This window comes from Buteo buteo, chromosome 4 (assembly GCF_964188355.1).
Source record: "Buteo buteo chromosome 4, bButBut1.hap1.1, whole genome shotgun sequence".
Taxonomy (NCBI): Eukaryota; Metazoa; Chordata; class Aves; order Accipitriformes; family Accipitridae; genus Buteo; species Buteo buteo.
The window spans coordinates 53,056,733-53,084,609 of NC_134174.1; the positions used below are offsets into that span (position 1 = coordinate 53,056,733).

Genomic DNA, 27,877 nt, shown 5'->3' on the forward strand with positions numbered 1-27,877 from the left:
ACTTGTAGGACCCAACAGTGTCTCAGAAGTTCAGATGTTTGTTGTGGAGGAAGGGAGTGTGTCTTTGGTATCAATTAAGCTGAGGTATCACTTTCATATTTTTTAATAGAATAAAATGTCTAGTATAATTTACAGGATATTAAAGCTGAAAATTCCAAGAAATGTTGGTCAGTTTAGAAACTTGAATTGCAGTGAAGTATAAGGCCATTTATGTCAAGCCTTTTTTCTACTATTAAAAATGTCAGTGCTAATACTTTGATTAAAAAGCAAATGAGGCATAGTTTATGCAATCTGTGTGAGCAATAGGAATGTACAGATTTCAATGGTTTGTATTAATGAACATTGATACAAACTCTTAAGCCTGAAGATTGTTCTTACAGAATTTTCTTGTTGCCAAAGTAGAGAAGAGCCTGAGTAATAAGAGAGGCTGAAAAAGACTTCCAGTTGAAGAGTCACCACTTTCTGCAGTGAGCAGACCCAAAAGATACAGGCCATTTCTGAATTCTGCACTGTTTCTGAAATTCCTGGGAGTTAATTTACACCAATTTGAATGTCCTCAGAAAAATTAAGGAAACTGATGGTCTCTCTGTGATACACTGGTAGCATAATATTGTAGCATTGATCGTTATTTGCTAGGCTTTAAATAATATAACCATAACTGTTTTAGAGCAGCTTAAAGTAGTTCACAGGCCAGTATGAGCTGAATAAGCCTCAGTCAGCTGCATAATTTAGTAGCAGTCTAACAGGACTGTCCTGAGGATGAATGATCTAATCAAATAAACATGGGGGAAGAAAACACTTCTGGCTAATGAAATCCCAGATGGAAACTGGGAGAACTTGGGTCAGGGGGAGAAGGAATACTTGCTTAGTTTTTACTCTTCCCTGTGATCTGCTTTTAGCCACAGACAGACAGGGCTGTATAAGCTAGTACAGCTGTTATTAGGTTCTTATACTCTAAATATTACATGGGTTTCTGGAAAGAGGAATAAGTTACTTTCCTTATCTGTTGGACTAGGACAAGAAGTAATGGGCTTAAACTGCAGCAAGAAAGATTTAAATTAGATTTTTCAAAAAGTTTCCTAGCTGTTAGGACAATTAGGATAATAAGCTGTTGGAATAAAGTGGGTCTATCCATTATCAGAGCATTTAAGGCACCTCAGATAAATAACTGTCAGGAATGGTTTGGATATAGCTAATTTCCCACTGGGTCAGAAAGACCAGGTGATCTGTCATGATCCATTCCAGCTCTAAAAGTGACGCTGTGTGACACTTCATATTCATTTAGGCATGTGTGATTGGTTGCAGTCCCTCCACTACAGCGAGGAACCTTCTGGTATCACATTCTTGTCAAGCCAGGAATCATCTACAACTTACTATAAAAAGGGCAGAATGAATTTTTCTCCCAGGCTGAGAACCTCTCAGCTAAAAAGAGGTAGTCCCACTGGGTATTTATCACAAGAAACTGCAGACTAACAACTTCAAATTTTTAAAATCTGAACCTAAAACAAAAACATGCACACTTTTATTAATGAACTTAGAGACACTTCAAGGAGTATATATTTTGCTGTCAGATATACACATGAAAAGATTCCCTGAAAGATATCTTGTGAAAAGATAGGTAAGTTACCACCTATATTTAATTGGATAAGCAGAGAGCACAAAGCTACATGAATACTTGAAGTACATTTGAATGCTGCATATTTGATGTGAAGTGGAGAATGGAATGCTCCCCAGTGGAACAGTCTCTTGGGATGCTCTTATTTCAAGTGGAATCTCATTGTGGATCACTTAAAAAATGAGTTCCATAAAAAAAAAAAAGTTCAAATTTGTGCATCTACATTTACTCTACTAATACCATTAAAAATGAATAAGGCATATAACTCACTATGCTGTTGTTGAATTAGAAGCTGTCTTTTTACTCAGTCTTATAACCATCCCTCACCTGTGCCTTGTTTTCTGTACAGACGGTGGTACCAGGTATTGATTGGCTATAATTAACATGATTAAAGAAGTATAACCTCTGTAACTGTGCCAAAATGAAAAATGTCTCACATTTATGAACATAAATAATTGAGTCTTTTAATATACTGTTGATTGTAAGTGTCTAATTAGATAAGTTTGAATATATGAATGTGAGTTGGGCCCTAGGCAGAGCAAACAGTTAGCCATGGTATGTACTAATTTATTACCAGAATTTAAATTTCAATTACCTATAAAAATGCCTTTAAGGAGTCAAATGCTCACTTACAAACCATTCTCCTTTGTTTCTATTTTTCTTACCCAGAACATACCTAGTTTCAAATGTATTACAATAGATACTCAAAGCAGTAACTAAGAATGATGTCCTCCAGAGTACTAGTGCTGGCAGAGTACTAATATATCCACTAGTGTGCCAGTCATTGCCATGCTGATCATTTACACAGAATGTATTTAACTTTGCCTTCTGATTCATTTTCTGCTACACTTTTATGGAAAGGCTTATTGTACTTTATTGATATCTCATGTTTCATGTCAAGAATTAATAACAATGTGATGCCCGGACAGCTTGTGGAGGTATACTGAACACTAATACACTAGTACACTAGAGGGCTATGTCAGGATTGCAAGATGTTGTGATGAACATTTCCAGGTGGTGAAAATCCAAAATAATTGTTTTTTCAGGGAGGGGTGGGGGTAGAGAAGGCAGAGGAAGGATTTTTACTTGTCCTTTTTCCACATAATTATTTGTAAATTACTTTAAATAAGTCACCTGAAGGTTATCAATTCAAGGTAGAGAATGAATTGAAAGTATTTAATTCATTAGTAGCTCCATTAAATATGCTATCTATTAGGTATTTTTAATATCCTTTCACTTATTTGGACGTAAATGAGGAGTAATTCTGTAAATGAAAAGTGATTCTATTGACCGTAATGGAGTCAAATTGATAGAGGTGAAGCAGCGAGCCCCAGATTAAGACATTGCTCTGCCATAGCTATTAATTAATAAAATTTCAAAATAAATGTCATCCCAAATGGCAGGTCTTTACCCTTTATGAAGTCAATTACATTTATAGGCATAAGAAAAAGAGTATGTTTTCCTTAAAGTTTTATGATAATAGTTTATACTTACTATGGTGCATTGCCTTCAATCCCATAATTATTGATATTGGTTGCTGCTGTAATCCCACATATAATAAAAGGAACTCCACCACTAATCAGGTAAAATCTGTTGAGAGATAATAACTGATGTTTTAATTTGCCTGACTTGTAGTCAAATGCTGCTTTTAAAATAATTGTACCTTCTTGAAGTATCTTGAGTATACAATATTGCTGAAACATTAAACATGTCCCTAAAACCAGAAAAGCAAAGAATGAAGTATTGTCACAATAAACACTGTACTTTATGAAACAAACAGCAGAAAGCTTAATATTTAATATTTATATGGACCCACTTTTAACAATCTCTTGACTTATGTCTTTAGTAAAGGTAGTTACTGTTGCAGTCACATGAAGAACAAAACCTTGTCTAATGAAAGAACCTACATCCCAAATAAAGTTATTCCACTCACCTAGATACGTATATTTAATAGTTATTAAATATGTAAGCATTATAAATTAAAAATATTCAGACAAAGCAGCTGTATTCACTTTAACCTGAAAATATTCCCAGGGAAATTCAGAGAAATCACAGAAACATTTTCCTAACTCCTGGATGACAAAAGAAACGGAGTTCAGTTAGGCAAAGAGAAAAGAGGCAGTCTACTTGACAAAATGTTTGGGTTTTTTTTTTCTGCACAGAGGAGCAATCTGGAGAAATCAGAAGGATTAAACATCCCTTTGCATATACCACACTTTTCTTCACTCATTCAATAGCCAGCCTTGCAAATGCATTAAAATGTGAGGCCCTCTAAGACTTCAGCAAGATCTCATAAATATCCAGGAGAGTGTTAACCGAAGCATTAATCTTTCTGTAAAGACTTCTATTTGAAGACTGAAAGCACATAGATTCACACCCTTTTAACCAGTTAAATGCCACTGAACTACTTGGAAGCAGCAGTCATCCCAATGTACTATCATTAGGCTACATTGAAGTCCTAGGGGATGTCTCACTGAAGTTGGTGTCCTGCATTCCTATGTCCAAATTCAGCAAAATAAACCATCATCACATTTTCCATTTATATAAGCAAAACACAAAATTATGCAGGGAACACAGCACTTCCACCACTGCGGTCTCTGAGGTGGAGAGCACCAGACTTGTGCAGTGAGGTTACAGCTGGAGGGAATGCTGCTCAGTGATAACAGGTAAAAGACAAAGTTAGTTTCCTTTCAAGCCACTGACGCTTCCCAATCACTGCTATTATGTTGATCATCAGGACTAAGAGGAACCTAGTAATGTGTGGGACACATTCTGACCAGAATCTGGCCACTAGTTTTCTATACTGTGTTACAAATATTGGGAAATTTCACAGTCATTGCAAGGCAGGATTTTTATAGAAACAGAGTTATAGTAAATCAAACCCAGAATTAGTGTTGGCATTTCTTAACCTCTTTCCCCCACCTCCTTTCAAAGCAGAATTAGAGGCCAGGCCTCAGAAAATTTCATGTTAACATTTACAGTCAATCTTTGTCCTAATGGTCTAAGCTGTAAACAGAGCAGAGAAAATCATCCTCCACATTTATCAAAAAGCCGTTCAGATTTTATAACTTCGAAGTCAGTAAGTATCTATTTTTTCTTCAAACTTGGCTTATTCTGTAGAGCTCAACAAATTCCAATGAACAAGCTGCCTCCTTACAAAATCCACTCATTCCCTGCAGTTTAATGATTGTACATATCTTTTGACTTGAGCATGTTGAATAAGCTAGCTTCATAGCTTATTATTACTTTTAACAAAGACATGTTCAGTGACATTTTTGAAATTCAGGAAGTGACTAGGGTAAGCAATGAGGCATAGAAAAGTTAATCCCAAATTATGTAAGAAATAGTAAGGAGCAGAAAAACAGGAATACAGAAGCAAGTATAGGAAACTGCACTTCAAACTCATCTGAAGTGATTACACCATAGAATTTACCTACAATGCAGCCTATAATTTCATTTTTTGCAGTGCCACCACTTTTTACAGATTGGATACATACATTTAAATCATATCCTTATCTAAAGTCTCAGACAAGCCAGTATTTGGGTGTTAGATAATCTACTTCATATCTCACACTTTCAGCAGGCTGCTGAACACTACAACAGTAGCATCAGATGTTCTGGAAGCCCTTAGCTGTACAGTGCTTAAGAAATGTGGCAAAATCTAGCCAAATTCCTGTCCTGGCTCATTGCTAAGAAAATACATTCTAGAAATGACATAAGGTGAAGTCAAATGGTTTCAGCGTACCTGAGGTGCACCGTACTGATATCCAGCACAGCACACTGCCTGCCCTGTCTCATTGGAAAAAAACCCAGTAAAATAGCAAATAGAAAATGACAGTGTATACAAATGATTCTTCATTGGTGGGTTTGGGATTCTTAAAAGGTGAAGGGAAAAAAAGTCTGCCAAATAGAAGAAAAGTCAGCAAGAGAGGAATGGGGTTAAAATAGAACAAACAGAAAATATAATCAAAGAAATTGAAGTTAAATTGCAAGAGCAGAAGGACATACTCTTGCCCATTTGTGTGAGCTCATGGATACTTTAAATAGTATATAAAGAAGAAAAGACCACACTGGAAAGTCACCAAAAAGAAGAAACATTGTTCAAGAAGATCCATATACATGTTAGTTGTGAGGAAGTACACTTAAAATTAAGAAATTTAGACCAGTCTTTTGAAACATTAGTTTCTATGCAATCATTAGTTTTTATCAATTTCTTCTTTTTCACCCAGATGAAACAATTAGGATCACTGAAGTAGAATTGATAGGGAATTAATAAAAAGTGAAGAAAATGCAGATAATAAATAGCTATGGTTCATACTACCCAAAAACTTTTTATCTAAGAGAATCAAAGTGCTTTATAACATTAATTAATTTAGCCTTACAGCCCCCTGTGTGGTCAATAAACATTATTATCCCTGTTGTACAGATGAGAAAACAAGCAAGGAGAGATTAAGTGTTCAAGGTCATGCAGAAAATCTGTTTCAGAATGAGACTTCTTAATTCCCATCCTATGTTTAAACACAAGGCACCTCTCTATTACTGTAAATGAAGGGACAGGGCAAATCACAGCATCCAGGAGTTTGTCTCCAAGCCCAAGAAACACGATTGCCTCTCCATGAGTTCAAGCAGGAGCAAGAAGGAAGGATCCCCTAGTTAAGGTGGTTCCTTCCCAGTATTCACTAAGCCTTGTCAATGACTGTCTGCCTTTTACTCCCTGCAAAGCCTGATTTGTGGAGGAGGAGCCCATGTGTGCTATTCCCTGTGCGCCCTAATACTAACTTCCACTGGTATTTTGTATAGCACTGCCTGGGCATGTACACAGAGCAGATTTTCCAGACCAGTTAAAGTGGTCTCAGTGTAAGGGTTGTAACTGGAGAGATGCTGGGTTCTGCTGCTTTTGCTGCTGCAGCCAACTTTCTGTGTCTTTCAGCCATACAAGAGCAAAAGCAAGGGGTGATGTTCCTGTCCAGTAATGCTCATTCGCAGAACAATATAATAAAGCAGTACCAGAAGGATGAACCTTGTAGATTGAGCAAGTGTACATGCTTTTCAACCATATTCCACCACCCCTGCCCCGTAGATTGTCTTATTTTGAAAATAATGTTCAATCTTTTTCCTACACTGTTTGCCTAACTTCCATTTACTACTTCCTCTCATGACTATCTTTTGGTTTTAAAGCTTTAAAGGTTTATATCCATTGGTTCTGTAACCAGCTTTTGTCTTCCAATTACCTTTTCTACTTCTGAGTTAATTTTCTAATTTTTCTCCTTAAGCCAGTGGGCTGTCTCCTCTTCACAAAAGAATATGTAGTAACTCAGCACCCAGAGCCAATTTCATCTACTTGTGTTACTCTTCTACCATTCAAGAACACAAACAGTGATACTCAGGCTACCAGTAATGAAACTGTGTAGGGAGCAGTAAGAAGACAGAAGGACCCTGCTCTGACAGATGTGGCTGTTGCGATGGAACCAGCTAACACGGAGGGACTGGCTGTAGTCAAGATAGCCATGCTGCAAATCTTTAAAGACTGGGAAACGACAGGGAGGAAATTAAAACTTTTTTCCAGCTCAAACTTGATTTTGACAAGCAGTTAATTTATATAACATTTTTAAATTGCTTCACTATTTTTTTAGTTTACTATTACTAATTGTAAACTATCTGTGGGATGATTTGGGGCTTTGAAGCAATTGCCAAGCTGTTGCTTCACTAGCCCTTGAGAAGATTTTTTTAAAATTTGTACATTGTTGTTGCTGGCCACCCAGGGATGTCCTGATGATTCCTAGCAGGCTTTCACATCAGCATACATTTATTTACTGAAGCTCATTCTATCACATCTTCACTAACATTGTTATGCAAGCTAATTAGATTAAAGCTAGCCTGGTAGGCCTCAGCATGCTGCATTCGCACCTCTTAGCTGCAGTATAGGCAACACCTCCGGTCTGAAAACCAGCCTATGCAGACACGCTCAAATGATGTGCAGTAATTTGTGGGGGGATGAATCATGCTCACTGAACATTAGAGGGAACCCCTAAGTTCCTGCTGCAGCTGCCTAAGACCAGTAAATACAACATTTTTTATTACATGCACTGACATAAACACCCCCCGCAACAGAGCAGCAGACACTGCTTGAGGTGATGTCCCTCTGTTGACATCATGGCTTACTGTTCTCCAGCTTCCTTTCAGCAAGAACACCTCTTGCAAGGCAAACCCCACCACAAAATACTGGGAGCTACATAGCCAATCTGATAGAAACAGGATAATGTCAGCAAGAATGACTGCAATAGCCTGCAGGCGGCATCCATTCTGCTAACTTAACATACCATATATTCTTCTAAGCTTATTTCCATAAATATTACTCAGAAAGTCAGCAAGTAAAAGGAAAGTTCTACCCAGTGATGAGTTTCTTGCTTGAGTGTCTGGCTATTCTCTAGCCCAAAATTGTTTCCAGATTAAGAACCTTGGCCCTGGAATAAATTCTTCCAAAAAGGACCAGACCTTGGCTTTGTGGGTGTAATGCCAGGCTGATTTTAAGATTTTTTCTGCAGAGGTTGGCAGAATGGCAATGTATCAGGAAGTGATTTAATAGCTTCAAATAGTCTTTATTGTAGACACTACTTGATTAAAATCTATGTATATTTAAAAGTATTCCTCTTCGCATGCACAAGTCTAGAAAGGCACACATTAGATATATAAAGATACCAGTGAAACATTAATTTCTTTCTTTTTCCTCAGTACAAAAAAAGATTCATCTATTTAGCTCCACTTAGTTCTAGGGCACAGTTCATATAGGAAGAGATGTCAATCTATTAGTCACTTACAAAATAAACATGAAAATAAAAGAGGAGTCACAGCAAGATGACTTTCCCCTTTATTTTTCCTTGAGCTGGGATTTGATTTTAACATCTTTGTGAAAATATTCCATATAGAAAATGGTCATTAACTTCTGAGCTAACCAGATGCCACAGTTCAAGTACCCGGCAGGCAGGCAGACAGATAAGTAGCTGCTCTGTAGAAAGCTGAATTTATGAGTCCAATTTTCAAATTATTCTTCCTGAATTTTTCATGCATCACATAATTTCATGGTCCTTTTTCCTGAGAATTTTGATAAAATAAAAAGAAGACTTTGTAGAAATGATGGGATTTTGAAAATATACTTTCCATTTAAGAAAAAAAAAAAATCATCATTTTGAATCCTATTCCCAGATAGTCTTGACTTATGAACATGTTTACAAATACCATGTTAGTTTTGCTTCATGGCCTTGCTGAAGAGAAATAGCCTGTATTTCTTAAGTGCTTTTTCCCTGTCTGCAAAGTAGAATATAAACATGGAGAATACACACCCACACACACACAAAGGAAAAATCATCTACTAATAATGCTAAACTAAACTTTAATATGGCAAGTCAAACTCTAAAAGGTAAGTAACAGCAGAATTGAGTTGTGTGAAAACTCTATTTAGCACCTTTATGTGGCAATATTGTTATTCTTTTTAACTGCCTGTTCACAGACCATTTTATTTTTTCCATAAGATATTTCACTCATTCAGCATGGAAGGAACAAGGATCACTGGACAGGTAGTTATTAATTTTTATATATATATCCCTTCTTTCTAGATCTTACTGCAAATTAAGAGCTTCGCAAACATTAATGAATTAATCTTCATAATGTCCTTGTGAGAATATGTATAATCTTCTCCATTTAGAGGCAGAGACTAAAACAGAGAGAGATGAATGACAAAACTATTAAGAAAAGTCTCTGCAGATTTGTTTGCTCAACTTAAGATGTCCAGGCCTCCATTTGACAAAACTAGGCCCTAATTTTTTATTAAAATTGGCCATGAAATAGGAATTTAAATACTTTGCTGGATCTGCCCTTAGAGTCTCATAATATGGGAACTGGGGCAATAAAGTGGGAGAATGTTAGTCAGTGTCAGAAGATATGAAACCTCACCTATCATACGGCTTCAAAAAGACTTGCCTTTCTCATGTGAGCCCACTGCACTAGATACTCATAACTGATTTTCTCTTCCTTTCCGTCTATGTCAGATGATGTCTCATGCACTTCCAGTTAGGTAGTGTGAGAATTTAGGCCCTGCTAGTGGAGGAAGACAAGAGGATGTGCTGAAGCTATTTCTATTCAACTTCCCTGGTTAACACCCTTCATGGCTAGTGTAGCCATTACGTCTACTTCAGTATTTTGCAGATGAAAAGGAATTTACAGGCTGGCAGTCCAGCTGCAATTTGCTTTACCGTGACCCTGTAAGACAGTCTGAGCCAGCAGTGAGGACAGAGAAACAAAAATGCATACACACACACACAAAAAAAAAAAAAAGAAATCAAGAACTCAAAAAAATGTTTAGAGAAAAATCAGAAGAAAGACAAGGGGGTTTCACTTACATAGAGATAACTCTATTGTCTCTTGGTGAGCTACACCAACTTGAAGAGCCAATGTAACTAAGAAGCAAGAGAGACCTTGCCTTTTTTTTTTCCTATTTTATTGGAGAATGCCTCGGGGGCTGTTGGAAATCAAAGAGAGAGATGATTCTTACAGTGCATTCCATGCTGCAGTTTAGCTCTATTGACTTCTATTCCTGCTCAGGCTTAATGAATAAATAACTTAAGTCACGGTAAGGAGGTACTCATGCTAAATGTACTTCTGAAGGAAAGAAGCAAGTAAAATATTAAGCAGCATGTTGATGAGAAAAAAAAATATTCATTAGTATTTCTTAAAGAATCTATATTTTTAAAAGCTTAAAAAGAGCATGGAGCTCATAGAGAGAAAACTGTTTATGTTAATGATTGAAGAGAAAAAATTGGAGGAGAAATAATACTCATGCTTTGAGAATTTTCTATTTGCACAATCATTTTATCCCTAGGGAACACAACAGGCCTTTCAATTCTGTTTCCACAGTTAATTTCTAGTAGTAAAATGGCTGATACTCTCGTTTGGAGCAATTCATTGCTACCTCATTTTTCCAGGCATTTGACTACTCTGGCGTAGAGCTGTTACCTGAAATCATTTTGCAGTTCCAGCCTACTGAATCAAAGACAACTGCTTCACTGAGCATTGCAGTACACCTTTAGAAAGTCAATTACCATCAGGATGTCCTTCTGCCTTTCAAAGGGGAGAAAAGAACCATTAACCTATCAACCCTCATCAAGACAAGAAATTCTGATAACAGCCTATATATGACAATACTATTTTATATAATATGAAAGTGAAATGAAAAGTAAAGCATGAAAAGATAGTGATAATAAGTGCTGTACCCTTATATTGTCACCTATTTAATACTTGATTCACATTATATTAGTATCAATGTTTTATGACTGTCAGTAGAATCACCTTGAATTTTAAATAGAAAATATGGATTTCTTTGGTTTTACTTGATGTAATAATTCATTAAGCCTGCCAAAGTAACCAAATGGAATGACTAGCAGGAGGAAATATATTTTAATTTGGATCAACTGTGAAAGTCACTGACAGGGGGTTCTGGTCCTATGACTAATTTTTTAAATGTTTTTTTTTTTTTTTTAAAAAAAGGAATTTATGTCAATCCCATAGTTTACTATGGCAGTCACCAACACAACTCCCTGAATCACCCTGTGTTTCATGCATTGTTAAGTTTGACACTTACTTGCTTTGTAGACAACATTTTTTTGTCAAGAAGAATGCTTTTTCTTCTGCAGTAATTTTTTAAAATTTCAAATGGACCAGTCAAGTCCTTGCTTTGTAATTTTTACATCACCTGAAAATACACTATTTTCAGCTTTCACAGGAGAAGAACCTTTGGAGAGTTTATTCAGAGGTTATTTATTCACTACATGCTATATCTTTGGTTTTAGGTATGAAATCTATTTGTTGTATTAAAAAGAGATATTCTGAGACCTTATTTTTTATTATGAACTATATTGCCAAGTTAGAGCTGAATATCTTTGATTGCATAAGTTTCACAAGTAATATGTGAAACTGTCCATTTTCTAGAGAATAATACTCTTAGTTTTATTTTCTGTTAAGTTCTTTCGCTGTACATGCACAGAATGATTCAGGAGATATTAATGACCAAGCAATCGATGTCATGAAGATCGGGACTTTACTGGTAGACCCAGGTAGCTTGTTCTTAGATTTGCTCAGCTGAGCATTCATGACAGATGTGTGCAAACAGACAATGAAAAGAGAATACAGGAACTCCTGAAAAATATCTCTAGGGAGTACACATTAATTCTCTTCTCCTAAATTCATGTCTTCTCTTCCTTTTTCTCTTATATAAATCAATGATCTTATATAAAGGGCAAGATCTTTGCCCATAGTGCCAGAGGGAGCTGAAATTGTTCAGAAGAAAGAGAAAAATACAAGAAATACTTCAGAGAAGTGAATTTCCACAAAAACTACATTGTTAATTTGCACATTTTTTTGCAAGCCTTGTATCTTTTGATACAATATTAAGCTCGTCTTCCAGAGTGCAGGTGATAAAGAATATCAGCTTTCTCTACTGAACTTTTATGTGGGCACAGAAACAACTGAAATATGATTTCCTACAGATTTTGTCTTATGATTGTCTTTGGTGTCTGAAAAGGTACAAGGTCCTCTTGAGATCTTTCCCATAGTTATGCCGTCTCTATATCATTTCAGCCATCGCTTATGTTGAGATATTAATCTTTGTTATTCACCTGCCCATCTAGTCATGTGAAACTTACAGGAGCTTAATGATCTTTATCCACATCAGGTTGACTAGCCAAGTTATTAGACAGGGAAAGCCTCAATGACAGTCACATACTTAAAAAAATGTTTCTTTAAGGATATCTTAATATAAATAAGAATAAATTTCCATTTTTCCATGACAGATAATTATAGGCAAAATGTGAAAAATGTGAACTTTAACGGTTCAAAAACTAGCAGACAAACAGGAAGCACTGGTTTCAAAAAATGTCCTGTTTTTTACACTAATATCACAATTTTTACATTAGTTTACTGAGTCTTGAATGATGAATGTTGGTGTTACCACTTACAGAGAGAAAACAGTGGCAAGAAAGCACAGCTCCAACAAGCTAAAAAGCATTTTTATCTCTTCTGCTGGCCCTGAAACATTTCAAGCATCTTATAAAGCCTGTTTGATTGATACAGGCCATTAAAATAATGTGTTTAGGAAATCTAATGTTGCCCCATGAAATCTGCCATTTCTGCAAAAAAAAAAATAAAATTGCATTTCTTCAATGAAAATGAAAATTACAGCTTCACACATAACTATGTAAAACTAATGAATGCATCGGCTGGTTTCTGTCACATAACAGTGATTGGGTGGTTACTGTTATATAGAGTACTCTCAGAAGTACTTTAAAATTGTACATATTCTGGCCACTGGGGAACATACATATTTTTAATATTTAATAGATTCATATTTAATATATTCATATGTCCTTGTAAAGTGCTTTCTTATGAAGTTTACAGAACAACGGTAAATTTAATCTCTTTACCTAGATTTGGTCAGCATATCCTATGCATATTCTTAAATGATACCCACCAACAATAGTCAAGACATATTTATAATGTCTGTGTACAGATAACATATGGAGGTAACTCCATTGGCCTTTAAATATTAAAAGTTCAAAGTATTAAAGCATTCTTACTGCTTCTGAGGATTTTACCAATGAGGTAACAAACCCCCCATCTTTAAAAGATTGTTAAAGATTAGGTGCTACATCCCCAAAATTTAATGGAGTTAGTGTTTCAGGCTTCTGCATCTCTGGTTTCACAATTATGTGCTAATCACAATTTACTACTACCTTCCATCTATTTAGGTAATTGGGTTTATTTCCAACTGCATGTATCTAAAATCTAATCACACAGCTAGAGCAAGATGTATCCTCAGGCAAAGTGAGAGAACAAACTGTGTTGTTTAAGACATGAAGAAACCACACACTAAATAAAAATAATATCATTTTGATTATTAAATCTTCTTGGTCTACGAGAAGTATTCAGTGACAAACCCAGAGGGCCATTTAAAATCGAAAAGCATCTACGCAGAAGATCCATGGAAACCACAAAACCCTTTCTGTTGAATCTTTCCAGCTACCAAGCTTTTGTCATCGACAAATCAGACCCACATTTTTAGGGAAAAGATGAAACAGTTTCCTGCAAGGAATTGTTTCTGATGTGAAAAGCATACAAGCAGGTTTTGAATTCCTCTAAAGTCCATATTCAGTGCACAGTAAAGGAAGGGAATCTGTGCTTTATTTTGGTTCCCATTTTAAAATATTATGATGAATTTTTTTGAATAGTTCTAATATTTTTAGGGTTTGCCACAGGTCATGAGTTTAAGGAAGGGGCATCCCTGAAATTTAAGAAAAATTAGTACCTCAAACATCAAAGACATTATTTTCATTCACACAGAATATTGCTTTCAATCATAAAGAAAACCATAAGGAAACACTTGCAGGTGAAGTCAGTGCAAGGCACAGATATTAACATCCTAAGATACACCCTAAATGACTTGACATATCATTTCTGAAGGCACTATATTTTTTGCTATATTTACCAAGACTGCACAATGAAAAATCTAAAAAAAATTATTATGTGTAAGGTGCCTGTATAAGTTAAACATGGGTCTTTTTTCATATTTCTACCCTCACATTGTCTTTGTTCATAAATACTTGTTGAGAAAAAAAATCTCAGTACTTACACGGAGCAACAGAACAGAATAGAGTGCCTGCCTCGAGAATTAACTTGCACTCCACAAAGACTAGAGTCTTATGCACCAGAAATTTAAAATGAGAAGCTGCAAAATATAGCTCAGATAAAAACCCCAAACTATTAAGATGAAACATTTCAATTTTTTTCCAACCAGAAAATTTTCTGAATATCTATTACCTAATCACTTCTAAATATTGACTTTAATTTGCTTTTCAGAATAAGAAGACATATCAAAAATGTTGTCATCTCCCATGAATGATAATTCAGTTTTACAGCTGCCCACATTTGGAATATGAATCTATAGTATATGCAACCACTACTTACACCTCAATGGACTCATAAAGAAAACATTAGAAATCCAAAACCTATTAATTTGATTAATTGTGAATAACTACTTGGTAATTTGATGGTATTCCAACATTTTTTAAAGCACATTTTATTACTTCCTGTCGTTTTTCACTTAGGAATCCTTAGTAATGACAGATTCATTTTCATGTATTTCAACACTGTAGTATATTCCTCAGTTCTGCTATTTGAAAGCAAGCTGCATTTCCTGTCTTTCATGGTTTAAGTATTAGCTGCACCAAGTAATTTTAAACCCATGTAGCAATGATTAATGTATTTGGATATTTTCCTAGAACAATAACCAACAGTCTTCACATCATTGAACACATCACATTCTTGTTAGGACATAATAAAGTTCCGTACCTTCTTAATGCTACACATGTTGATGGTCACTGTACACTGACCAAGGTGAGCAAAAAACTATTATTCATAACAACATGCCCCGAGGCAAGAAACCATTTAAATTTTCCTTTGGTACAGTGAACTACAAGTTATTTGGTACAGGGAACTATTGTACCAAGTGAACCTGCTCCTTTAAGTGATAATGTAAGAAAATAATCTGCAAATACTCAATAATTAGGTGTCTGGACTCTCTTCCGTGATGAGGAAGACAGATTCTCTTTCCTTGAATTAGATGATTAAGGGTCAGCCATCACACCTGAGTGCTGTGAGTACTGGATGTTCAGCATTCCAGTATTAGCACAAATGGTGCTAATTTCTTTATGAGGTAGGGATACTTTCAGTTTGCAGGGATGGAAAATCACTTCCATCACAACTCTATTTTATTCTTATTTATGCATTTTTTTAGAAATTTGTTAAACTTCTGAAAGAGTCGGGACTAGAGAATCAGAACCAGAGTCCTCATGGACTGTGGTAGAATGAGGTGGCCACCACATCATGAGTTTCTTTTCCTATCCCTCATATTCTCTCATCAATAGTTTAGATATATTATGTGCAATTTGATGGGAATTTCTTGTGTTTATAAACATGATATTTATATATTTTACATTATGTGGCTATGAATTTTAACTTACATTATATACCTATGAATTTTAATGATGTTCTGTTAAACTCAATGGGTTTTGTTCATGGGATTAAGAGTGATTTTTTTTGTGTGCTTTATTTCAGACTAGGTTACAGCCCTTACATTTCATGTTTGTCGTCCATTCAAGATGAAAACTAAAGGAAACAGAACTAGGATGGGAGGAAGAAATAAGGTCCTTGGAGATTTTCAAAACTTGACTAGATGAGGCCCTGAGCTAACTTTTAAGTTGGATCTGCTTTGAGTGGAGAGTTAAACTAGATGACTTAAGAGATGTTTCTGCCAAACTTATTATTTTTATGATTCTATGATTAACTTATTATTCATCGTTATGTTTTCAATCTTATGAGGGTCCATCCATACCAGCTGTCAATGCTGAGAGAAGGGCTCTTTAAACCTCCTGCTCTTCTAGTTTATATAACTCTGTAAATTGAAACATATGCACTCTTCAGAGTAGACTGATTCACAGGTGAGTGAGCATAGCTTGAAAATTCCTATAGTTAGAAGGCTATGTGCAGAGAGCCAGACAGAGTTCTTTAGAAGAGTACAGTGCATTATTAAAATGTAACTGAGATAGGACACGACTGAGGTCAGAAAGAGACCCCACCTCACATCCCATCAATATTGGCTACAGCTGTGACTGTAGCCAAGAATAGTTGCAACAAAAGAAAAATTTATGCTATGTATAAAATCTATTATTGTATCAGGTAAGTTGTGCATCCATTACTTATATAAGTGTTCCCACTGGCTTTGGTCAAGCTCCATATGAGTGAGATGCAGACTTGCGTGATTTTGTACTTACTCAACTGCATCATTCTTTTGCAGAAACTGATCTACACTCTAAAGAATCTTAATGAAGTTTCATCCTTACAGTTTGCAAAAAGGAAAAAGCTTACTTTTTCATGTTTGTTTTCATGGAGAAAATAGTATATTAGGATTTATGCAATGTTATCCACTTCTACAATTTCCAATTTATCATCTTGACAGATATACAGGTAGCCAAAAACTTTAAAACACCTTACCAAGTAGGTGTTATTAAATGTAACAAGCAGCAGTGAAGCATTAAAGCATGATGGAAATAACTTTCCCTCATGGTTTTAGACTTTTGACTTCTTTCTGAAACACTTTCTCCTTCATATTCCATAGGATGTAATTCAATCTGCTAATCTAGAGGTAGCAAAAAGCATTCTCTTCTAATGCTCTACATAAAAGAATGATTTTGGATTACCCTGCTATTAAAATCATAGACAAACTGTATTCAATTAATGACTTGACTCCACAAAACCACAGAGATTTAGATTTATTGGTAAGAATTCAGGTTGACATTTTGTCCTTAATTCCCCTATTGAAAAGTAAGAAACAAAGGTACAATTGCATGAGTTCATGAGTGTCAACCCCAATTTTTAGTTTTAATGTTGAGGGTTTTTTCTGTTGTCGGTTTTTGTCTTACTAAGTTGAGCTATGGGAAATATTATATATTTGATGATGGCATGAACATTTGCTTTTTCCTGTTGTTTAAAAACTGACATACACAGAAATCTATTTTTGGTGATCCCTATCCCAGATTTTAACCAGAAGCAAAAACAAAGCTTTTCCATCATATATAAAAAGGTCAAAGGGTAAGTTTCAAAAAAATCGCAGGGTTTCTGGAGCACTCAGCCAGAAGTGATCATGAAATCTGAAAGAAAAGGACAAGTGGAGATAGAGTTATCTTTATAAAACGTAATTGTGAAATAGTAATTAAAAGCTAGAAATGACATGTCATTTCCAGAATGTTACTGTGTTAGTAATGCAGATAAAGGAGACCCGAAAAGGAATGAACAGCAGTCATTACCAGCTTCACAAAACTATAAGAGCATCTTGTTGCTCGACTTCCCAGGTCAAAAGGCTGCCTGGCTTTGCTAGGTATGATAATTGTTATCAGACTTGGCAATGCCAGAACCTCATAAAGGACTAAAGTGTTCTCTCTAGTTGGAAAACACTCTCTTAAATGCGTGCAGAGGGAATCTAGCTAATTGGTTGCTTCTTCAATATCACTAATGGAAGACTAAGAGTCTATATGAGTAGACAAGTTTAACGTCATCCTTATAGGAGACAACAACAAGAGTATGATATGCCACATTAAATAGTCCAAAATGCCTTACATATGAATTATAGCCAGCAGGGGGTAGCTATTCTGAAAATAACAGTGGTAGTAATTTGCCCATGATTCCTGTTCCCTATCTTTTTGATTCATGAGAATGATTTTTACTGACATCAATAATCCCAGAAATCAAATTCCAAAGTTGTACGCATAAATTTCTTGGAAATGAACTCTGCTTGTATAGGCATTTTTTTCTGGAGATGTCTGTAAACTCATCTAATGTGAAGAAGCAGCAAGATCCTATGACTGACCACTCATGACTCCCATAGTTAGCAAATACCACAAATTCCGGGACCCTCCATAATCAACCTATAAAACCAATGATTGTAAAAGTAAGAGACTGGAAGAGAAACTAAAGCAATAAATAAATCTGAAGAAATTGTCATCTGCTCAGAGATTTATAGGCATATATTTGTGGATAACGTTCTTGGTGAATTACCTGTATCTGCTGACGTGACTACTTGTAATAAGCATAGCTACCAGTCAAGGCATGTTGGAACAGGGAACTACTTATATTTCATACATTTCCCACAAATATTATACAGAATATTTCAAGGTAAATCTCTGAAACCTCCAATTTCTTGGCATTGCTCATAAATATTGAGAAGCGAACACAAATGATCTGCAGTAATCATAGTTCTACCTCCTAATCAATGGATAAAACAATAACTAGGTACCTCTTGTAGTCAATAGATAAATAAGGTATCTTGTGGGCTCAGGTTTTCTTTCACAGAAAACCTAAGCCAACGTTCACTTTCAGATAAACTGTTAAAATCTTTAATGATTCCCTGAGTACCAAGTATGATCCAATAATAATGGCATCACCCTTTTATCTGAATAAGCACTCAGTCATTTTAGGCATAAAGTTTAATCTGGACATTCTATTTTGCTAAGGTATATTAAATATTATATATTTAAATTCTTTTAATCTGTATCATGAAAATTCCAGGGACTTTACTGAGTTTTATTTGTAAGTAGCAATAAACAATAATTTCCATCTATGAACCAAAATCTTCCTGTGATTAAATACGTGTAACTCCCAGCGATTCACTGAAAACCCGTTGTGGGTGCGGATGTTTCAGAGCAGAAGCTGGCCTAATTTTTTGTTATGTTTTATATAGTAATGTGGTACCTGAATAAAAATACCTGGAGGATCAGCAGCCAGTTTCTACAAGACTCACAACATTTCCAAACACTGACGGCATATTTGGAACACATTAGTTTCAAAGTCTCTTCTGTCAGAATTTGCTTGCATAATAAAACACAAGAGTTTCTTATGAAACCAACAAGGCTGGAGGAATTCAGCAGTAAATAAAGGTTTGAAAAATGAGAATACTGTTAGGAAAAATGCTTGGTTTAAGAATAACGGAATTGTAGGGTGGGAGTGAACATCAAGAGGTCATGTAGTCCACTCAAAAGCTCTGAGGCAGGGTCACATTAAACGTCTGTCATGACTGACTTGGCTTTATCTAATCTATGTTAACAAATTGCTTATGACAGATTTTCCACAGCCTCCCAAGTAACTGGTTTTAATCGTTGACTGTTCTCATATTTTAAAATATTTTTCTAATATCAACCTATTTACCCCTTACTGCAACTTAAGCTTATCATTTATTGTCATGTCTTCAATAACTTCAGAGAATTTTGTTATTAATACATTTTAAGCCTCTTATCAATGTTCTTATTAACACTTATAACTAGCAGTGAGGGTCCACAACTTGCAAGTGATTTGAGTTCATGTATTTCTTCTTTTTTCATGTTTACAACTGTCATTGCAAATAGGGAGTTAGAAACTTTTTTAAAAAAGTTTAGGATGAGGGTTTCAAACAAAATCACATGAGTCCAGAAAGTCAAGCTCTAAACAGTGTAGGAAATATCATGATTTTTCTGATGGTACTGCACAAATATTCTCTTTTTCCTTTCCCATCTTTTCAACTGTGGAACCTCTCAAGGGGTGTGTCACACCAACAGGGAGGTGATTTACTATCCCATTAAGAAATACCAGGAATAGGGTTTGAACAGAATTTACAGAAAATAGATAAGGATAGATATGGACTTTTAAAATACATGATAATTTTTTTACCTAACTTGAGTTTGCTTGTCTCTTACCTTGCCGCAGGCCAGTGTTCTCCCCTTTCAATTTCCTTTACTAATATCACCACCTCAGATGTCCTCATGACTTCTACTTCCCTGTGTTAGAGTCTGACTGACCTCTTTGAGACTTTCTACAGTTCTCCCAAGGTCTGTATGTTGGTCTGCACTTTGTTTCAAGACTCATCCTTCACTTAGTTTTCTTTAAAGATTTCTTTGGATGCTTTTTTGTGTCATTTTCATACCGATTCTCTATTTTATTTTGAGTCAAAATTTCATCTCCTGCTGTACCTCTTGAACTCCTCTACTTCTCAGTTTCTATACTTTGAATCATTCCCCTGAGTTTCTCTCATTTACAATGTATGCTGTTTTGCACAGGCAATTGTTCAACAGCCTCTGTAAAACACAACTTATAGCACTTTATAACAGTGCAAGACAAAGGTTGAAAAATTAGAAGGTCAATAGTCAGGAAATTCAGAATGCAAATTCTGAATACCTTGGCTGTACTGGAATTGTAATTTTTCCATGGAAAAACATGAAGTTTAAAGTGTTCAGTAGAAATAGCAGAGAAAAATACCATGTATGTACAAAGACCCATTCTACAGATAAGACGTGGCTTCCCTCTGCTATCATTTATGAACCATTGCAGGAACTCCACAGTAGGTAATTTTGAAGTAATTGATCCAGAAAATGTTACTCCAACTCCAACAGTCAATGACTGGCTTTTAATCTAACATATGAGAGCTCTATCTACTCTGGAAGTGATTCTTAGTACAGACCTTATTCTTTACTCAGAACACTAAAATTATAAAAGTTACATAAGAGAACTTTAATTTCCCAGCCTGCATTAACTTAGCTGCTGTGATTCATTTTTGTGTTTATGTTAAAAGGAAAAGAGATGATAAAAGCAAAAGGCAAAACTCTGAGGCATTGCTGTACAAGATGTAGCTTTGAACAATGAGCTGCCTTTCACTCTACAATTTATGCACCTTGCTCCTGAAGACTATTTCACTACTTACAGCCTTAGCAGTAATGCAACTTTTCCTCCCAAGACTTTTGAGCCCTCCTTCCAAACAGGCATAAACTAGAGATTATCACACATATTTGGCAGGATGTATGCATAGAATGAGTCAGGTCTGAAGCTGAATTTACAACAGTTACAGTTAAATATGCTCCAGCATATTTAATGTAACATGCGTATCTGTAGATTTCACCAGTCTTGTTTGTCCAAGGAATATATTTTTATTTCCTTGAATTTTTCCATTCATCAATATAGAAAAAATATTCTGAAATGTTAAAATTAGGCATTTAAAACTATCATTGTTAAAAACACATATATGTGCATTAAAAAATATATTTTGTTTCTATTGCTAGTTTTTTTTAAGATAACCCATGCACTTTTTATTGTTTAGCATTTGCTCTTTGAATCTAATAATACCTTTAAGCCAAAATTACTTTATGGAATAGTGGCAATGCATTGGTAGATGCAATATCTAATAAGACCTATGCCATGCTATAATTTAAATGCACAGTGATTGTACTGTACTGCAGTTATTATAGAATATTGAATAATTCTTGTCCTGGTTTCAGCTGGTTAACTGTCTTCCTAGTAGCTGGTACAGTGCTATGTTTTTGAGTTCAGTATGTGAAGAATGTTGATAACACTGATGTTTTCAGTTGTTGCTAAGTAGTGTTTAGACTAAAGTCAAGGATTTTTCAGCTTCTCCTGCCCAGCCAGCGAGAAAGCTGGAGGGGCACAAGAAGTTGGCACAGGACACAGCCAGGGCACCTGACCCAAACTGGCCAACAGGGTATTCCATACCATGGGACGTCACATCCAGTATAGAAACTGGGAAGTGGGGGCAGGGAATCGCCGCTCAGGGACTAGCTGGGTGTCGATCAGCAGATGGTGAGCAATTGCACTGCGCATCATTTGTACATTCCAATCCTTTTATTATTACTGTTGTCATTTTATTAGTGTTATCATTATCATTATTAGCGTCTTCTTTTCTGTTCTATTAAACCATTCTTATCTCAACCCACGAGTTTTACTTCTTTTCCCGATTTTCTCCTCCATCCCACTGGGATGGGGGGGGAGTGAGTGAGCGGCTGTGTGGTGCTTAGTTGCTGGCTGGGGTTAAACCATGACATTCTGTATTACACTAGTTGGTTGCCTGTAGTGTTCTAGTTTCTGTGATATTGCAGTTTATCAGTCTGCACAACATACTTCACAATTCTTCATTGTGAAGTCTTATTATGTTTTCTTGCAACATCACTGTTTTCATTACAGTTGAGCTGGATGTATACAAACACCCACTTAAGAGAGAGGTGTCCTGTAACAAGCTTTAAGTTCCATCTTTGTCACATAACAATTTTCATAAGAAAGAATTTGTATCTAATGTGACTCTGGCTTTATTTAAATAAAATGAATGCTTCGTTTTAAAATTTTCTTAATAATAAATGAGTACAATGATCCACAACTAAAAGTCAGATAGCTTTTACTGTAACTGTGGTGATATTATTTTATGCAGATGGGAATGCTTAGCTTTTTGTCCATACTGTGGCAATAAACACATTTGGAATTATCTTATGCATTTCTCTTTACAGCTTTTTTGCATAATCAAGTTTAATCTATATGACACTAGAGAATCATCTGAGAAAATATTTAGCTCTTTCAAATCTGATAAAGTTTTCTATGAAACCCCCATTGGAGTTTGAATATATTATCTTCAAGGATTTTTAGAACTTGCAAAATTTCCAATCAGCATTTTACATTTTGCCTGGAGCAGCATATCAAAACATAGAGCATTTTATCAAACTCATCCTACCCTCTAACTTATCCTCTACAATTATTTATATGACTAGCTTGAATTCTAGAAAGTGTTGAGGCAAGGAATAGTGTTACAAGAATTCTCAATTTCCAGGAAATACCTAGATGTGAACTGATGATTAAAGCAGATGAAAATTCAAACTAGTACAGTTCTGCAGATCAGCATGTTGCAGTTACAGCCTTTCAAACCTGAAAATGTCAGAGGAATCATCATAAATATCCCTGAAGCTCAGAATTTTGCAAGCTTGCAAATGCCATTACTCATGTAGGTAAAATTTCTAAGTCCCAAGACTGTCATTCCCTCATTAAATGACTAGGTATCAGTCAGATGTTGTAATTTTCTTGTTTTGGTTATGTTTGTCAATAGCATTAGAACTGGGGAGAGTTTCAGTTGAACGGGTCTTGATATGTGACTTGCTATGCTACTTCATAGCTTGTTTACAAGTAATGAGTTGACATACGTTTCTTTTGCAATAACCATAAACCATTTCTTTTCATCTATACTAAGTAGCTCAGACCCTGTTCTTTAAACAAAGACAATGAAACTTCATCTTCTACCTCAACATGTCTTAAAGATTTGGTATTATTGGATTTCTACTGTGGAAAGTGTCAACATCATGTGTATCTCACCTGTACCTTGGCTAATTAAGCTACTGCAGTAACAAAATCCATTTTCTACTTTGATAATAACATGCTCTTGAAATAAGATCAAATCAAGGAGGCACCTCTGTTCCAGGCATCTTTCCCTTAAAGCATTTGATAGTGCGTTCAGGTCAGATTTGAAGAATAATTTTGCCAACTAGGAAATGAGAACAAACTTTTGAAATACTTCCAGTCTAAGTCTTGATTCACAAGCCAGATGAAGTGAAACTAAAAGTAAAGCAGGTGGCTCTCTGACCATCTTGCCCCTAACAACATAATAATTCAGTCACTCACCTTGAAGGTGGAGAAGTGAAGTTCTAATCACTTCTGTTTGATTCAGAGTAGGCAGGAAAATACCTCCATGCTATGACACCATAAACTGGAAATCCAATGCCATCTACAATGAATATTTACGTGGCCTATGCAAAGTGCAACAGCTTTCTCAGGGTACCACTGACAATATATTGGCACTTGAATCTCCTTAATATTTTAATAATTTGGTTTTACTGAAAATGTTCTTGTGTGGAACAATTAATTCAAAGCTGAATTAAACATTTTCTTTGACGTAAGATAATTTCCCCCCATATAATGGAAATGCACTTAGCTTCAGGCTGAAATTGAATAAGAAGAATTCATGAAAATGTTTCCCTTATCACCATTTTATACCCTTTTCTACTGCAGATCTTTCAGTTACATTTCTAGCTAGCAATAACATGGCTCTGGCTATAATCCATGACTCCATTTGACCATATATCAGCCTTTTAAGAGTGATCATGTTAAATAGCTTGTAATACCAGTATGTCCCTAAAGTATCAAACCAACATCCAGACACCTTTAGGTTCTGCAGTCCTCTCTCCCCATCTCACTAATGATGAACAGACTTAAACTGCCTGTTCTTAGGCTTCTCTTTTTTGGTACCTCTAGCTTTTACACCTCAGGTGGCAGCATCTTTGCCATAACAATGATTTTTTTTGGCCAGCACAAGAAGATGGGATGGGACAGAGCCAGGGCACCTGACCCAAACTGGCCAACAGGGTATTCCATACCATGGGACGTCACATCTAGTGTATAAACTGGGGGGAGTGAGGGCGGGGATCGCCGCTCAGGGACTAGCTGGGTATCGATCAGCGGGTGGTGAGCAATTGCACTGTGCATCATTTGTACATTCCAATCCTTTTATTATTGCTGTTGTCATTTTATTAGTGTTATCTTTATCATTATTAGTTTCTTCTTTTCTGTTGTATTAAACTGTTCTTATCTCAACCCAGGAGTTTTACTTCTTTTCCTGATTTTCTCCCCCATCCCACTGGGTGGGGGGGAGTGAGTGAGCAGCTGTGTGGTGCTTAGTTGCTGGCTGGGGTTAAACCATGACATAGTGGTACTGCTGCATCATTAGCTGTGTTGTGTCATCTTTGAATGACAGAGTTATTAAAATTGTCTTCAGAATACAGCATTGTTCAAAAGATTAGCTCTATAATTAAACAAAAATTTTGAAATGTCTCTTACCCTTAGATTATCTTAATATCCAGTAAAATAGTATACTAGCTTATTTTGATGTTGAATATAAGCCTTATTTTGGTGAATAAAACTAAAACAATAGCTGGAAGGAAAACATGGCTTCTCTTTTGTTCAATTTTTATCAAATACAAAATTTTAAAAGTGGTATTTCAGCAATATGGCCTTTCTCCTTCTTGGGAGATATGATAAATAGTGAAACAAGAAATATGGGAATAGTGATTTGCAGATAATATGCATGAAAGCAGCTGTTGCACTCTATGTTCTTTTTAGGAACTTAGGGTATTGAGGCTACAAGCAGCCTTGTGAATATATGAGGATTGCAAAAACTTCATTATTCAATAATGAATCAAACTAATTACAGCACAATTTGAAAACGATCTAAAAATATACACTGGAAATACAATTTTCTAGTCTTAACTTCCAATAACTAAAATAAGAAGCATTGATAATGATATGAGAGACATTAGTTAAACTTCCTGATGACTGACCCTGCCCACATCAACATATTCTGTCCTCCAAGCAAAGAATGCAACTAAGTATTTAAATTACAGCCAACTTCCCTGAGCATGGTATAGTAGATTTGCAGTGAGACTGTTGCCTTACAGTACCATGGTTCATCCAACTGGTGAATACCTTACTTGCAGGGAGACATCACTTTTGCTTACTCTCCAAAGACAGAACTGTGTCTATTCTAATAGTAAAGCCTGAACTACAGAGATCTCCTCAGGGCTTCCAAGAATTCTGCCCTGTGGCATTTCCCATTTATTTCAACATATACAAACTACAGATGGTTGTTAAGGAAAAGGCAGATAATCCCTTGGGATAATCAGGCCTAAATTTAAACTTTACAGAGGTTTGGTATGTTCACTGTGGGAAGGAAAAATCGTCTTCCATGGATCACGATTAGAGGAATTAATATTTAAGGGCATACCATAAAGAAGAAAACAATGGACTGTAATTGATTCTTTTCATCTGGCCTCCTTCTCTCTCCCTCTCTCTCAATCATTGTTTGATACTAGAAGACATGAATTTGTGAGAGCCAGTGCTAATGAAAAATGCAGTAGAACTTAACTGCATTTCAGAGCTGCTGGTGTCAAGGGGGCAAGTAATGTCTGTGTCTGTCAGAATGTAAATTCAGTCACTTCATATGATTCACACTCAAGATCCAGAAAAGAACGTGGCCAAGAAAATGACATGACATATTTGGCAAACTTGATGTTTAATAGAGAATTTGTTATCATGGTCAAATTTTGATCCCCCATTACACTGCTATTATGCTGCAATAAATTATAGCCAACTTGTTATAAGTGATAGGGAAAATTTTCTAGATGCCAAGAGTAACAAAGATCATTTCCTGAAGACCTCTTCAACCTCAGGAATATTAGAAACCATTAGTTCTTTTTATTCTAGGGTTTTTCTCTGGTAAAGGACATAATCATTCTTTAAAAAAACAAATGTAAGAAGTCTTTAGTCTTTATAACTGAAGTGTTTTTAGTACCTCCATTGTGGTGCAAAATCATCATGTGCCATTTTCAATGACATCATGAATATTGTTGTGTGCAACTCAAATTCAGGAAATAGCTTGCTTTATTGTTAACTTATACCGTAAAAATTGCCGCATCATCTATTTATAATGGAAGTCACAACACTTCCAGCCAGGCTCTCTTCGGACCTGCAGTTAGGCAAATGCAGCAGTACATAGCAATAGATCCATTTGTGCCCATTAGTTGGTTTCCAGCTTGTCAGAATTCAGATCAAGCATCCAAATGTTCATCCCGAGACAAGCAGGGTTAACACTGTGAGCCAAGCACTAAGCAGATGCCACGACCCCTGTGGTATCATGCAAGCCTGTAAAATCTCCTTACTGCAAGACAAGAGTTGCTCATCAAAGGACTGGTTGACATAAAACAAAGGAGAGGGTTTTCCTGGATTTGAAAGTTTAGCATGGTTTCTCCTCTTTGCAGTGAAAGAATTTAACATATTTCAGTGTCACAAAGACACTTAGCTACTGTTTAGCTGGATACTACTGATGAATGTTTAGGTAGCTGAGAGAAATGAGCCAGGGAATGACACTGAAGAGCTGCTGCCACTTTTACAGGAGAGGGGGAGGATGCAAGTGGAGCACTATTGCATGTTGCACATCCATGTGATCAGGGTGTAGGTTGTTAGTTATTGCTACACCGCAAACATAGCCCACAAGGAAGATCCCTGTTGTTGCTGCTTCCAAGACATCATTCAGTACTCTGGAAGTGTATGGATGATGTACAGAAACTTGCCCATATAGAACCTGATACAGAATAGCAGAGACACACACACACACACACACACACATATGCACGTACGCATCTGTTAACAGATATTACAGTTCAACTGAACCACTTCAGTTCTCACCTACTATTTCTAGGTCTGTTCTCTGTGCAAGTTAAAGGACAGTTTCTATAAACAGTTAAGACATTTAAAAATATATGAAATATGCAAACAGCTTTCTCATTCTAAAAATGATTCTTAACTTTTAAAATTATTTAAATTTGAAAACAATAAGAGAATGGAATTGAAGTCAGTGATATTAACTGTAGGTGCTCTGAGTGTGCTGCTGAAAACTGATTTAATTAGCCTGAGTTATGATCTTCCCAAAATTCTCTATGTTCATTTTTAATAGCCATAGTACTAAGCCTAGTACTTTGAATACACAGGGAAGGACACACAATCCATTCCTAAATTGCTACTACAGCTAGATATACAATTTTTCTAAGCCACTGCATGAGGTACTTTTCCTAGAAGCCCCAAAATTTTAGTAAGAACCTTTTAAAAAACTTATCAAGATATATTAAATAATAAACAATATGAAGTTTAACAGAGACAGTGACATCACCTGTTATCCACTTTGCAGCTGATTCTGCAGCCTTATGTATGCACATTGATGTTTTTTCATGACAGATATAGCATATTGGACTTTCTGTAATC

General features: G+C 35.8%; 1 protein-coding gene across 1 annotated transcript in view; it reads right to left on the bottom strand.

The window, feature by feature from the left end:
• The window catches only part of LOC142030257 (adhesion G protein-coupled receptor A3-like), a 289,857-nt gene that overhangs the window by 3,407 nt on the left and 258,573 nt on the right, over positions 1-27,877 (bottom strand). The window contains exon 18 of the mRNA XM_075026136.1: positions 3,110-3,205. Coding sequence (XP_074882237.1) covers positions 3,110-3,205 — 96 coding nt within the window. The remainder of the gene's footprint in view (positions 1-3,109; positions 3,206-27,877) is intronic.